The sequence below is a fragment of the Ambystoma mexicanum genome, chromosome 5q, assembly GCF_040938575.1.
Source record: "Ambystoma mexicanum isolate Mex_15411 chromosome 5q, UKY_AmexF1_1, whole genome shotgun sequence".
Lineage (NCBI taxonomy): Eukaryota > Metazoa > Chordata > Amphibia > Caudata > Ambystomatidae > Ambystoma > Ambystoma mexicanum.
In genome coordinates, this window is record NC_090933.1 from 979916638 (window position 1) to 979932962 (window position 16325).

The 16325-nt window shown below is 45.0% G+C and overlaps 1 protein-coding gene across 1 annotated transcript in view; it reads right to left on the bottom strand.

Annotated features, from left to right (window-relative positions):
- The window catches only part of EIF3E (eukaryotic translation initiation factor 3 subunit E), a 284648-nt gene that overhangs the window by 201778 nt on the left and 66545 nt on the right, over positions 1–16325 (bottom strand). The window contains exon 2 of the mRNA XM_069621505.1: positions 13682–13799. Coding sequence (XP_069477606.1) covers positions 13682–13799 — 118 coding nt within the window. The remainder of the gene's footprint in view (positions 1–13681; positions 13800–16325) is intronic.

The following is a 16325-nucleotide window of genomic DNA, read 5'->3' on the forward strand; positions in this document are numbered from 1 at the left end:
CACATAGCTCGTTCATCTCCACAAAAGTGTCCTTGCCCTTTTACCCTCGCCAGTTGAAACTTATTGCCATTCTAACCCTGTGTCCTTGCGAGGCATCCCTTTCATGTGCCAGACTGCCAACCATACTATGAAACCCACCCAGCAGACCCCCAACTAACATTAGACCCCAGTGCAGTATATCGTGCCCAATACTAACAAGTGCCACATATCGGAGATTCTTGTGAGACTAACCCTATAGTTCAATGACAGGATTATAGTGGTCAAGGCCCTTAAACCTGTGACCTGTATAACCCAAATGTGTAGATGGTATAAACCCTTGAGTGATTTGTATAACGACATGATACACTACTAAGAGTCCTTTGATCAGCTATTATTTAGTGCATGCATTACTCAGAATGTATTTTCTTAGCTTAGATAGTGACCACCGTGTTTCACAGCGACCTGACCTTCACCCATCCGGAGCACAAATGTCCGACGTCAATCCTCCCGCCAACCAAGCAACCAACCCGGAGGAAGAGATGATGCCTACACCTAAGTCGCCACCACGGCTGAGCAATCCTGGTCCAACCTAGCATCATATGTTAAAAATGTAGATGTACTATATAAATGTCTTGTAACCTTGATGTGGTCAGAGGGCTTTCAGGGATCTAGATAAACTTTTCCTTGAACTCTCGCAGCCTGCGCTTTTGTGCCTTATTCCCTGCCCAGGGAGTGTCTGTTTTATTCATTTTACACGTGTGAGTCAGGGTGGGCACAAACATTTGGTGACCCCTTGCGACGTGATCGGAGAGGTGCCTCGAGGCCGGTGCCGAGCGGCGAGATCCGGGACGCCCCCAGCGAAACCATCGCCTTTGCGGCCGACCAGCCTGTGCGCACTACGAAGAAGGGTCAAGGGTTCCCGTTGACGAATACCCGACTGAAAAGCTGCTTAGCGAGGTGGGCCATGGCTTGGTTGGGGTGCGAGCCCGACTGGGGTCGGACTGCGAGCGGCGACCCTCGGGTCACCTGACTGAACACGTGAGTGCCGGTTGTGAAGGTTACGAAGGAAAGGTAAGGGGGAAATAAGTGGGACAGGTGTTAACGGGTAGTAGGGAAGAGTAGGGCCTGTGTGAGTGATGAGGCTTTTCTGATCTATCCTTTATATGGCCATTAGGTTTTGGTAGGAAGTGAAGAGAAAAAGAGAAGTGGTATCCTAGCCCGAACGGGGTAGAAGGCGGCGCCGCGTAGCATTGTCTCGTCCAGTGCAGAATAAATAAGTGAAGTTACAGAGAAAATAGTAGGAGTCTCATATTGAGTAGACTCGGAGTAGTTATTTAGAACATTCTTTTTCTGGGTACGAAAGGATTCTTGGAAAAGAAAAGAGTAAGAGGGTGTAAGAGGTGGAGAGTGAATGAGAAGAGTAGGCAAAACGGGAAAGGAGTGGAAAAAAGAGCAACGGGGAGAAAACGCACGCAGGTAGTGCATGTGCATGATAAGTGTTATATGTGCTTTTGTGTTCTGTCCATTTATTTTTTTCCAATGATATCCAAGTACTGTGATTAATTTGTGGTTAAAGTGGCAAAATATGCAACAATGAACTGTTGAATTTGAACACGCAATAACTAAAAGGTTAACGTGAATTTAGCATATATCACTGGAGAATTAGACCGCCAGCTAGCGCATGCACAGATGGAGATAATGCGGCTACGAGCGTTGTGCGACAGGAGCCAAATGCTGCCAGGGGGAGGAGAGGTGCCACCATTATCCATAGCGGATCTAACACCAACATTGAGCACAGCAGGGGAAGTGGCGCAAGCAATCTCAGAGCCAGCACGGTCAGTATCACCACAAGGAACACGCATACCACAAGGGCAAGAGAAAGAGTGGCGGTCAGGGGAATTCCTGTTCCATCTAAATGACAAACCCGTGAGGATTATATGCTCACCCACCGCAGACAGTGAGAGGGGAGAAGGATGTGAAGGGAACAATGAGCAAGAATCCGAACTAGAAGAGGTGTGGAGTAACTTACACGAATATGAAGAGGCAGCTGCCGAGACCGGGTCCCCATTGCCAAACCGCCGGTACCTAGACACACCATCGCCACCACTATGGCAGGGTAGGTGGAGACAGCGAGGGGGAAATATGATAAGTAAAATAAAGAAAGGTGCGGTAAGTAAGGTAGGGAAGAAACACAAGTTACAAATGCCATTGATACATAAAGGAGCAGGTAGGCCACATTACATTCCGTGGGCTCAAATGGATAAAAACTACTTGCTAAAAGGTCCTCCCCCCACTGTCGGGAGGGGCTGGGAAATGGATACACGCCTTTGAGAAAAACACAGCAGGAGTGCCGCTAGCGATAGGGGATTTGAAGAGCTTATTAGTGTCAGCAATTGGTGATCAAGCAGACGCAGTGTGGGAAAAGGCCGGAGTAACGATGAGTTGTGACTGCCACGATGGATCGGCATTCAATAATGTTCGAGCACAAGTATGGGATGCATTGAGGCGCACGTTTCCAGATATTCCAGATTTACATTTGGTGATGCAGTGCACAACAGAGAACAAGGATCCTACGCAATTCATACTACGGGTGCAGGATTTATGGAGAAGCGAAACTGGCACGGCGTGGAACCAGTCCACCGTCTTGTTTTAGCTTATCAAGAAGGGGCTCCCGAAGGAGGTGCAGAAGGCCTTGGACAAAATAGCTGGGATAGAAGCCAAGGGCTGGCCTGAAATACAGAGTATAATTGTGCACCACTGCAGGAGGATCAAAGAGAAAGAAAAGGAGAACACAAAAAAGGCTGGCAGACGAGGCGAAGCTGGTACAGAACAATTAGTGAAGGTCACGGCCATCAACGCCAGCGCAAACACAGACCGAGAAAACGAGGGGGCAAAGGAGCGGGAAACAGACCAGCAACAATAGCAGCACTGCAGGCCGCAGTAGGACAAGGACAGTGGAACGGAGAAGAGCAATACGGTGGGCAACAGTGGCAAGAAAGACCAGCAAGAGGAAGAGGTGGGTACCGTGGCCAGAGAGGGGGGTTTGGAGGTATGGGAAATAGGGGATTTGGCGGCCAAGGAATATGAGGCGGACCACAAGGGTCATGTTGGAACTGTGGGAGATGGGGGCATTACTCTAGAGGTTGTAGAATGCGGCCTTCAGGGTATTTCCACGGGCAACAGCCCATGGAGAACGAACAAGGTTGGGTTGTCCCCACCCAGGTAGCCCCTAAGGACTACCGATGGGAAGTGGGAGACAGCAAGACTACTGCTATAACGAACCCCAGGTACAGCAAGGACAGCAACCACCACCACAACCAATGGCAAGACAAAATGCAGTGGGAAGCACAACCAATAAATGTTATGCAACATATGCAAAGTGTGCGCCCGCACCGTACCACGGTGTGACCGTGATAGGGACAATGTCTTCTCAGTGCCAGGGCAAGAAAGACATTCAGATTAGGACAGCCCACAGGGAATACTTGCGTGTCCAGTCCTATCCACCACCCTATGTGCAGAAGAGGAACCACTAGTGGGGGCAGAGATAGGAAATAAGCAGTTTATCTTTATGGTAGACTCTGGATCAGAGAAATCATGTCTTATGGAAGGGCGGTTTCAGGCAGGAATTTAGAAAGCAGGGGTTCTCTGGGGCCATTTTAAAAGTTCCTTACACTAAAGATCTTGATATAACGGTGGGGGGAAAACCGTGTGCGCACCCTTACTGTACCACGAAGACGCGCCAATAACCCTGCTGGGTAGAGATTTGTTGAGCAAATTGAATAGAACGTTTACAGAACGAGGAATAGTGTGCTCAACACCAGGAGTATGCCCAGTACGAGCAATGTTCATGATCAGCACAGTGATGAAGTTGTGGTGCGAGGGGTATCCATTGATAGAAACATGTTCATATATGGTATCAAGGTGTTAGCACGAGAGGTGCCAGACATAACGAGAAAAGAATGGAGAACACCATCAGATTTCATATTCCGCCCAATTACACACACACAGACATTGTACCAGGCACGATAATGTCCATAGATATTAAGGCAGTTCAAGTATCCAGCAAACGTATTGTGGTCATAGGACGGGACGCGCAGGGGGGCGAGTGGAGGCCTGTGTTATGCATAGACCCAAATAGAATGTTACGAGATATAACAGATGAGGAATTATTCACTGATGGTAAGGATGGAGAAATAAATGGAGATAAGCATACCATGCGACATCATGGTCCAGTACAGAGAGGTACCCAACCCATTGATGGCTAGTATTAGGTCCCCACTGACTATATTTGAGGAAGACATGACAAAAGTAGCACCTGAAATTTGGACCACCGGGCCCCACGATGTAGGGCTGCTGCATGAGGTGACATCAATAAAAATAAAACTCAAACCAGGTGCAATGCTGCCGAGAGTAAAACAATATCCCATATCAAAAGAAGCAGATGAGGGAATTAGAGAGACCATAACTGCACTCCTGAAACAAGGCATCATAGTGCCATCAACCTCCCCATGTAATAAAGCGATTTTCCCGATCAAAAAAGCAAAAGGGAGAGGCGTGGAGGATGAGCCAAGATCTCTGCCCACTCAATGACGTCATTCAAAGAGAGTTCCCATTAGTGCCTAACCCGGCATCAATATTGTGCAGTGTGCCAAAAGAATCAACATGTTTCACTGTAATTGACTTGAACGCTTTCTTCTCCATACCACTCGACCCAGGATCCCAGTACCTGACAGCGTTCACATTAGGGAACAACAGGTATGAACACCGCCGACTCCCGCAAGGGTATTGTGAAAGCCCCAGCATTTTTAACAGGGTTTTACGGGAAGACATTGGAAAAATAGATGTAGAGAGCACCATCATTCAATACGTAGACTATTTGCTCGTCTGTAGCCATACAGAAGAAAAGTGTCGAGAAGACTCGATAGCACTACTGAATGTGCTAGCTGCCAAAAGATACAAGGTAGATAAGGGGAAGTTGCAATACTGTCTCGCCGAAGTTGTATACCTCGGACAGTTAATATCAAAAGATGTGAAGTGAATACTCCCAAACAGAGCAGTGCTATACGCAACATAATACCAAAAACTGCGAAAAACATGCAAAAATGTCTTGCCATTTGTAATTATTGCCGAGCATGGATCCTTGATTACGCGGCATATACACGCCCCCTACTACAAGCATTAAAAGAGGCATCATCACTGACGCCCCAGTCCTCGCGAACCCAGATTATGAGAGGGAATTTCTTGTTTTCACACTGCAACGGGACACGGATGACAGAGGTACCGATACAGAAGACATCACTAGGTCACAAACCATTGGCTTACAATAGTGGGACACTAGATCCAGTAATGCAAGGTCATTTTGCGTGCGAACAGGCCCTCGGAGCTGCAGCCTTTGCGATTGAAAAAAGCGCCACCATTGTCATGGGATGTTCGGTAACACTATATGCAGAGCATTCCCCGTTCGCCATCCTTGAGCGATCAAAATCAATACTAATGACACAAAGAGCAACAGCATATGAAGTAATGATTTCAAGCCCCAACGTACACGTTGTGAGGTGTAAGACAGTGAACCCAGCAACATTTATTACAGAGCCATGCCCGACAGAGGACATACAAGAACACGATTGTGCCACATGAGGGGGAAGGTGATGACATCCCGAAAGCAAGCGAGAATGCCCTACAGGAGGGAGAAATATATTTCATAGATGGGTCGGCATCAATAAACCCATAGACAGGGGAAAAACACGCTGGAATGGCAGTAGTGCGCATGGAAGACGAATATGAGACAATTGTGCAAAAGCGCCTCCTATCCCACTATTCAGCACAGGCAGCAGAATTAACTGCCCCGATTGAAGCCCTGCGCACAGCCAAAGGCTGTGCGGTGACAATATACTCAGACTCAGCCTATGCAACTACCACAGTGGCATAGAAGAGGGTTCAGGAGGGCAGACGGTTCTCCAATAAAGCATGCAACATTGGTGAATGAGCTGATAGATGCATTAGCAGTACCATCAGTAGTGGCAGTGGTGAAATGCCAAGCCCATACCAACAACACAGATGCAATCTCATTCGGAAACGCGGCAGGCGACGTAGCCGCGAAGGAGGCCTCGTATTTGAATGTGACACCAACACTCGAGCGCATCACAAAAGCAACCACCACAGATCCACGAGAGGAGGCATACAATAACACCCCAATAGCGCAAATAGAGCTGCAAAGAAGAGCGCCCCAAGAGGAGCAAGAACTGTGGAGCAAACAGGGATGTAAAAAAAAAAAATCAGCCACAGATCTCATTTGGAGGCAAGAGACAACAGGAAAGGTTGTAATGCCCATAGAATTACTAGAAATAGCATTCCAACAGCTGCATTTCCCCAGCCATGTAGCAAAACGCCACATTGCCGCAGACATCAAGGAACAATGGTTTGTCCCCAATTTGCAAGAGCACCTGTCAATTGTAGAATGTATAACATGCCAAACATATAATTCAGGAATGACATGAACACTGCGTGGTACCTTGCCCCGACCACCAGGACCATTTAGAGAGCTCCAGACTATGCTGATATGAGAGAGCAGTGTAACGGAGCAAGATATTTGATTGTGGTGGTGTGCACCTTTTCAAGGTGGGTGGAAGCAGGCCCATGCCCCCACACAGACACGAAATGTGCGGCCAAGTTCTTCGTGCGGGAGGTGTTTTCACAATGGGTGATATGCGATGTAATTCGATCAGACAACGGTACGCACTTTGTAAATGGAGTGACCTCACTCTTGGGGGTAAAACATAAATTATGCTCAATTTATCACCCAATGGCGAATGGGATGGTAGAAAAGATCAACAGATTATTAAAGAGTATGTTGTCCAAGTTGTGTAACAAAGAATTGGGTGTATTGCTTGCCCCCAGCACTGTTCCAAGTCAGGACACAACTGTGTAAAGACCACCATTTAAGCCCTCACAAAATCGCAACTGGGAGGAGAATACACACGCCAGTATCCCCGATTAGAAGAGCATCGGATGCACACAGGGCTGCCACAGTGCTGGGGGAAGAGTTCAAGGGATACCTAAGTTAACAGGCACAGTACGCAGCATAGCGAGACAAATAGCACCGCCTTTTACTGAAAATGTGATGACTGATACTACTACACCGGCCACAAATAGTTCAAGTGGGCCACTGATGCCGGGGGCACAAGTGTATGTCCGCAGCTTTGTGAGAAGGTGGAATTCACCCAGGTTTCATGGCCCCTATGAGGTCATTTATAGTACACCCACCGCGGTGAAGGGATTCAAGTATTGGGTGCACTTATCCAATGTGAGGATCGCACACAGTAGTACAATCCCCCAGGAGGAGCAAGACAGCGCTACTGGGACAGCAAATGAGGTTGAAAGCAAATAACTAAAGAGTCAGTAAAAGAATATGCAGAAATAAAAATGATATGTATTTTGTTCTGCACAGCTTACTTCCTCTTTTCTGTCTCTTCCCCCTCTCCTCCTCAATTGGCCAGCATATTGTCTATATACCTCACCTCTCTCTCCATCTCCCACATTCATTTCTTGATTGTCTCTACAGCAAAAGTACATGAGCAATAGAGTAACAGAACAAGCCGGAGTGAAAATAATGACATGAAGTTGAACAAAAATGGTATATATTGTGATGACTTAAATTTATATCGCCCCTCCAAGTGAACAATGGCCCAACGACCCACGATCGGAGAGAGCGAATTAATGTTAGATAGTGGGTCGCCGTTAGGGCTAAAACATTCAGTGATGTTGAATGCGTTTTGAAATGTGCTGCAATTTTGCGGTCAGTTATGTTGTTTTTTGCAGCTTAGTACTAAACCCTTTCATCTCTTGTTAATGACATGCAAAGGGGGGGGAAGCGGGGCTAACATGATACGAGAAGGATCGCAAATGATATGGACTGGGGTGAAGAATGTATGGCAGGAGTCACATGAAATGAATGTCAACAAAACAGATGGAATGCAACCCTCAGAATACATCACTGTGGGAACAAGTGTGTCTGTTACATTTTGATGCAAATATGAGTAATGCTTATGGATATAACGAATATGATGGAGATTATTGGACAAATGATTTAATTAACACTAGTATTGATGCACAGACAACCATACACCCTACCTCACAATATTGCTGTTACTGATGACGATACATATGCCATAATGAATAGTAATGATACAACATGGGCTGGGATGTTTCCAATACATTACAAAAGGGTGAAAAAAAATGGAAAGGAGGAGAAAAAGGGTGGCGGAAGGGAAAAGATACAACATCTATCACGACCTGGGGTTAGATGAAATAGAAGATCCCCGCCACGCTGATCAATCAAATAAATGGTATTCTGACATGAGTGCCACGGTGAAGCAAGCAACAAATGAGAGCTGCTACGTCTGTTCACTCATCCCGCATACATCAGGAACACCGAAAATGTTAGTACCACAGGAAGTGCTCTTGTCGGAGGCCCAATGTTTAATTCATCTGGTTTTATGCAGAATAAAGCGCACATTCCAGGCGCACAAAGTCACATTGAAAAAGCTAGAGAACGAGAAAACATGCACAAGCAGACGCCAAGGAGTAATTTGCCTCGAAGAACCATTTCTTGTTATCAAGGGGACATGATATGCAGAAAATAAATGGCACAAAGAAACAATGCAAAGCCGAAGCACTTCGAGGCCTACCAAATGGCACTTTCCAATGGATAAAAGAGGTATGTGACCCCATTTGGTCCCAACATGTCGCAAAGCTAACGTGGGTCACAGCATTAAAAAAACCTATCAAAATACAAAAAGAAGTGCCACATGAACTGTGTTTCCATAGGGAAGGGAAAGTGGACATGGGGGAGACAAGGAGATGTAACAAAACGGTAATAATACCAGACATGAAAAAGGCACAGCTGCACTAATGGACATGTATTAGGTTTGAGGCAAACAAGCTTACCTGCACCTCCCCGCATCGTGGAAAGGAACTCGTGCTTTAGCCACCCTCCACACAGCCCTGATGGGAATACCAGAGAGCCACATCCAAGAGGCAGCATAGCAATCGGCTGGCATATCGGCAACAGGGCAATCGGCTGAACCATCGAAAGCGCCCCAACTAATAAGAACAGAAGCTCCAGCATATGAACTATTGTCAGAATATGAACTAAAGAAAAGATTGACACGAAGCAAAATATGAGATCCCGCAGAAATACAAGCTCTTTTCATCAGCAGAGACATTCTTTGCCTCACTTCTTGCCCCTGGACTGCAAGCACGAGCAAACGCCAAATGGTTGCAGATCGTGCGCTTGGAGCTCATTCAACTGGCCATCAACACTGAAGAAGGGTTCAACGTGATTAAAATAGAGCTCCGTGCGCTGCGCCTAATGACAATGCAGAACAGATATGTCCTAGATCTCCTCACAGCGATGGACGGCGGTGTTTACCGGAAAATTGGGGGGCGTGTTGCACATTCGTGCCAACTGAAGACGCTGATAACGGAACATTCTCCCATGTGATAAACGCAGTGCACAACTTCGGGGAGAGAATGAGAACGGAAGGAGGATCAGAAGTACATGATTCGACAATTTGTTCAGCTGGATACCATCATGGGTAAATGTGGCAATGAAAATACTGATCCCCATCATCGTTTTTGTGCTCCTGTTCTTTTGTGTCCCAACTGGGACTACGGTGTTGAGAAAAGCATGCCAACCTCAGCTATGATGATGGTGACAATGGGCCGACCGACAACAGTAGCTACCATGATAGATGCACAAATGCAAACAGGAGAGTACACCACACCACAATACAGAATGACAGCAATTTACAGGCAGCATGGGGATTTAGTGGATAATTTGCATTACACAACGATAAAGGAACCAAGAGAGTTGCAATGGTACCAAGAAGTATGGGTAGATCTAGATGGGCACGGAGGTATTTACTTAGTGTACCCCAGATGAATGTTCCAGAAGAGGAAACAGCCTTAGAAGCGTTTGCAGAGCTTGGACGCCCATAAAAGGTACCCCCGCGTGGGACGAGGCGGTGGCAGAGGTCGAGTACTACCGAAGGGAGAATGAAAAGAATAAAAAGTAGAAGTATTCGTTACTTTAGATGTAACAAAAGGGGGGAATGTGTGGGAGCGAGGGGCCAATGGGCCCCTCTCTACCATCACTTCTCAGTACAAAACTTGGACCAAGTGCCTCTAGTGGTGGATATGCCCCTCGCCCTTACGCGATGCTAACCGACGGTAGATGGGACCACCGAGCAGGACACAGGGCATCCATTTTTTGTACCCCCTTTCGACTCCATCTTGGTAGCCAGGCCTCACTGCGATAGTACAAAACGCATCTCTCCCTTTTGCCTGCCACTGTAGCTTGGAGCACATGGCCCCCATCCTCGTCCCCACTCCAACTGGAAAACTCTGCAGCTCCATTCTCACGCTGAGGCCAGAGCTGCTTGCAACAAATAAATGTAACATCCCTTTTCCTCTGAGATCACTGTCCCGCATGTGAACCAACATGAGCCAAGCACATAGCTCGTTCATCTCCACAAAAGTGTCCTTGCCCTTTTACCCTCGCCAGTTGAAACGTATTGCCATTCTAAACCTGTGTCCTTGCGAGGCATCCCTTTCAGGTGCCAGACTGCCAACCATACTATGAAACCGACCCAGCAGACCCCCAACTAACATTAGACCCCTGTGCAGTATATCGTGCCCAATACTAACAAGTGCCACGTACCTGAGATTCTTGAGACTAACCCTATAGTTTAATGACAGTATTATAGTGGCCAAGGCCCTTAAACCTGTGACCTGTATAACCCAAATGTGTAGATGGTATAAACACTTGAGTGATTTGTATAACGACATGATACACTACTAAGAGTCCTTTGATCAGCTATTATTTAGTGCATGCATTACTCAGAATATATTTTCTTAGCTTAGATAGTGACCACCGTGTTTCACAGCGACCTGACCTTCACCCATCCGGAGCACAAATGTCTGACTTCAATCCTCCCGCAACCAAGCAACCAACCCGGAGGAAGAGATGATGCCCACACCTAGGTTGCCACCACGGCTGACCAATCCTGGTCCAACGTAGCATCATATGTTAAAAATGTAGATGTACTATATAAACGTGTTGTAACCTTGATGTGTTCAGAGCGCTCTCAGAGATCTAGATAAACATTTCCTTGAACTCTCGCAGCCTGCGCTTTTGTGCCTTATTCCCTGCCCAGGGAGAGTGTGTTTTATTCATTTTACACATGTGAGTCAGGGTGGGCACAAACATTAGCATACCTAGTGGTACAGTTCAGCAATTATATGAACTGGGCAAGAGGGTCAATTGCAAGGGATTAGTAAATTCGAGTACTAGGTGGCAGTGGAGTAACAGTGTCATGGAAGAAGGAACCCAAAGGGAAGAGTGACCAAACAGTGTAGTTTAAGGGAAAGTGTAGGAAAAGGTCCTTTTCATGGAAGACATTTTCTTCCCAAAAAGTTTTCAAATCCAAGATCCACCTCCCTATGTTGGTGTTCAGGTTCAAGAAGAAAACAAAGGGTGTTGCAGTCGAGTTTTAGAAAGGATAAGATTTAGGATAGTAAGTGAATAAAGGCAATTCGTCAAACCGTTTGGTTGTGGTGGGGGGCACCTATGTGATGGCTACCATGTAGCCAAGATCCTGGGTTTGGCTGGGACATCATAAGGTAGTACAGATCAGTAGTACAAACAGAACCATACAATACAAAACCTTACTGAATGGCTGTATTGGCAATAATGCTTCAATACATTACATGTAATGTCCAATTAATTGAATAAAAGCATTAATTACTTGAGTTGTTCGATATTAACCCACCATGATTAATTCAGTAGTTTCTACTCAACACAAAAATGACATTTTTAGTTTAGGCAAGAAAGTACCTTGAATTAAAATTAACATATCAAAGTCACTGGTAAATGTGTTAAGTTGCAATCTACCAGTCAAGCACAAAAAGTCAATTGCTCTCAGTTCTAAACACGCAGAGGGCACACCAAATATTTACTCACAAACACTCATCAATAGGCCATGGCGAGTGCAAATCTTGGGGTCGGTTCTTGTGCATATGACCCAAGTTGCTGTTGATACAATCATGGATTAAACTATCTAAATATGACAAATATGACAAAGCTATCAATGTAACCACCTTTTGAAAAAGATTGCAGTAGTTGACCGAGGAGCATTCATCTTTTTTAGAGACATGCCATCTGACAAAGAACATTTAGACACCATCTGTATCCATGTAAAAGCTAGTCAAGCGATGCATTCAAGAACCACTATAGAAATCTCCCTGGAAACTAGTCAATTTTTGCCCTTCTAATGGTGTAGGAGGACTTCAAAAAACAAATCTTGATGGGCATACTCCTTGCACAATGTTTTGGCCATCCAGTACAATCAGTGCTCCAGATAAGACTTGGAAGTGCAAGTATTTTAACTCCCTTTTTTTTTTTTTAAATGTTGGCAGTGAAATTATTTTTTAGTGAAAAAATGTAAGTCGAAGTCCCAATGAGAATAAAAATACGTTTCAACTAGAAAATGGAAATGTTTAATTAATCATTATTTCTTTGCACCTAGTTATTCAGGCACTTTAAAATCTGCAGTACTGGTCCAAACATATCCATGGAGCTGTGTAGGTGAAAGCAGGGGCACAGGGTTCTGTGTGTCCATTTACGATTTTTGTGTGGGGAACATTTTTACTCGCTATTTTCTTTAGGGAGTATTTACCTATTTTTAGGGAGTAAAAGTGGTTGATGCACCGCTTATCAGTAGGGCACAGAGTACAATGATTTTTTTTAAAAAAAGCTGAAATGAAAGGACATCACCAAATTCGGAATTCATCCTTGTTCATAAACGCTACATTTTTTAAAGGGGTGACAATAGCAAGAGGAAGAATGCCTTGCTTCTAAGGATTAAAAATGTACTTCCAGTTTTTAACCAGAGTTTATGGCGTGTACACATTCCATAAGCACATTATAGAATTAATAAAATGTGCACGTGCTAGTAGTCTGGAAGGCAGCTCCACGTTTGAATACATCACCGATTTAGATTTTTCAATCTACCATACCCAAACCCACATTGCCAAAGCAAAAACACCTATTCAAGCTGAGATTAAATGTTACCCACCAACGTAAGGTTGTGTAGTCAAACACATGCCAAATAGATCTACCAAGAAAGCCTGGTTACTACTAGTCAAGCAAATGCCAGGCATCAAATGAAAGTTTGCTTGGGGGGGCGGAGCATTAAGGAAACTTCTTGCATAACAGCTGCACATTAGAACCTGTAGATCACTCAGTGACCCTGGCAAATCAAATTCAATATGGATTAGTGATGGATTCAGTCATTTTTCTGTTTACATCCTTTTCCTACGAGTTGTATACTTTTTAATCAGCATGATCAAGGAAGCTGATAAAACATGTTTGACACAGCATTTCATGTTGGTTCCAAGCACTATATTAGGTGAGATTTCCCAGTGTACTCAATGTATAGTTCGCTGAAGGAGGAAATTCACACTCTGCCCTACCAAGACTCAAACCTAGGTCTGCTGGTCTCACACAGATCTCCCATGTGAAAACTTAATTTGCTGAGATATCCTGCTGGCATCAAAGGGCAGGTAGGAAGTGCAAAGAATATACTAGAGCTTTACAGGCAGCATTTACTCCTCAAAAGTAAAATTGATCCATCTTACTTACTATGAGGGATTTCTGTATCTGGGTAAAGGTGCTTGTACACATCCATTGCAAAGTCAACCATGTTGGTATCACTAAGGAGTTCCAACTTCCCCTGCAGTAATTCCATTTCATCGTAGATCTGAAATAAAAAATAAAACAATTTAAAGACCAACTGTTGTAAAACCTAGTCTTGTGCAAAAAGCTAGTCACTGAACCCATGTTGTCTTGTTAGGGAAATTAAGATTGTAGGGGACTCAACCATTTACAAAATAATGCAAAGTTTAGAGCGCTATATGTTTTAAAATTAAACTTAACACGATTAAAGTACAGTTGAAGTTGAACAAATTTCAAACTATTTCCATTAGAATCTTTTACGTCTAACAAAATATTGCACACACTTAAACTGTAAGATTGTTAAAATGTAAAAAAGAATTTCATTTAAGATTACACATGTACACAACTCCGAATACACTTAATGAGCAGTTTGTTCAATATGTGCAATACTTCTATATTTCCGAATTCCATATGCATCATTCCACATGAATCCATTACACCCAATTTAAAGTACTGGGGATGCTGTTGCACGAAGTATTGGGTAGCAGCTTCACAGAGTTGCTCTGTCCCGAGTGCCAAGGTAGCATGGCCAAATGGACACTAATCTCTCATTACAAAACGGCCATGGAACAGCAAACCACATCAAGCAGCTGCAGTGACCGTTGCGGGGCGATGGGGCAAGAGGCAAGGCTAGACATCAGGAGGCGTGCAACCAAGATGGCCCCAGCCTAGGTCCCCAATCGAGCGAGAGGGGTAAGCCGGTGCATCCCAGCGGACCGGACGGCAGGGAAAAAGCAGGCATGGTACGAGGATGGGAGAGCCAGGCAACCCCCCCAAGAGCAGACCCTGGAGCGATACCGGGAAGTGAGTCCCGGCGGCCAGCTGGAGGAGCTCGCTCACAGAAGAGCGCAAGAGAACGAGCAGAAGGAAGGGCGAACTGCACACAATGGGGCAGTAAGCGCCTGGAAAGGACAGCAGGAACTAGGTGTGAAGGAACCGCTCCTTCGCTGCTACTTTTAAACAGCCACTCAAACAATGATTCTTTTAGCGTACTTTTGCAAAGTCAACGTTCCTAGACCAACGAGAATCCAAAGCACGTTTTACAGCACATCCACTGCCTTACCTGTTTCCCCTTACTGTGCAGATCCTTGCAAGATAGGTCACCAGCTTTCCACGGGAGAATTTTAGACCCCAATCTAACACCTTCTGGGACAGACGACAGAAGCCAGACAGCAGGCTTTGGAACCTCCCCCACACCCCTAGCTCCATCCATTCGTCTTTTTTGATCCAGGGCCAGTTTAACCTCCTGGTCACTAATAGTGCAAGGTTGTTACAGGGAAAACTAGGTGCAGATTAATTTCTTTTCAGGGTAAAACCAAACTGATTTGGCTCGTCTTCAAGATTGTCTACGTTTTTATATGTATTAACATCCCGGTTCCACACACCTCCTTCCCCTGCTCCATCCATTCAGAAGCAGCAAAAGGGCAAAAAAGCTTCTCTTTGGAGGGACAGTTTTCCATTTGGCCCAGGAGGTTCTGGACTGGATATGAAAGGGTTGATAACGCTGCCCCAGTAAGCTTACTCAGCAGCTTTCTAGTACAAAGAAAATACAAGTTTTAGTCCAGTAATAAATTAGGGGCTTTAAATGGTTTTGTAGTATATAGAGATATGAAAATTGCCTTGAGATATATTTTGAGGCCAGGAGATCAGGTGGTATACCTGGAAGTGAAGGACCCATACCTTACCATCTAGATTTTGCACCACTTCTTCCAGGTTCAATTCTGCAATTCTGTGATTCAGTTAAACTGGGGTTTCATGAATCTTAGCTGTCCAGTGCCAGCCTTCCTGCAGGAAAGAAGATGGGAGCAGATTCTACAGGAAGGAAGCTCTGAGCCATCAACAAATGCTGGTACGCCTTCAAGACCACACATTTGTTAAAAACTAATAAAATATTGATTTTAAAATAAGGTGTTGCCTTGCTCCCCATCTCAAATGATGGAATGTCTAAGGACTGCAAAGCAACCCAGAGATTCTTCTGCGTTTTCCAAAGAGAGTTAAAATATATCAAATAAGTAAAGGAGTGCTCCAACACCCTGAACATCATGGCCAGACTAGAGTCTTCTTCAATTAGGGAAATGTTCATATTGCCCTTCAAATACAGGGTCCTTCAAATGTTGCAATACAAAATCTCCATAGGGTGCTCCGTTACGCCGGATGGATTTCTCCATGTCAGTAATTAAGAGGGTGGGGCTGTGGTCATCTGTGCTAGATTTTATATATGGAGGCTGTATTACAAGCATCATCCTTTCTGCCCAGTTCTACTATTAAAATCAAGTTACAAGCCTTCGGGATGGGGCTGTAGCCTATGCTCCACTGGAGGCCACAGCATGATTCTTTAGCTCATAGCTACTTTTTAAAAATGCTTGTGGGTGAATGAATTTGGAGTTTTGTGGTTCACCTGCGTGGACATCAGAGGTCAAATAAGTCAATGATTTTGTTAAGGGTCTTGTGTATAGCACACATCTGCTAGTGAATAGCATCCTGTGGATTAAGTGTCTTAGGTCAAATTACTAGGTAAGCCCTTATTTGATAAACAGCTAAGTCTTTAGGA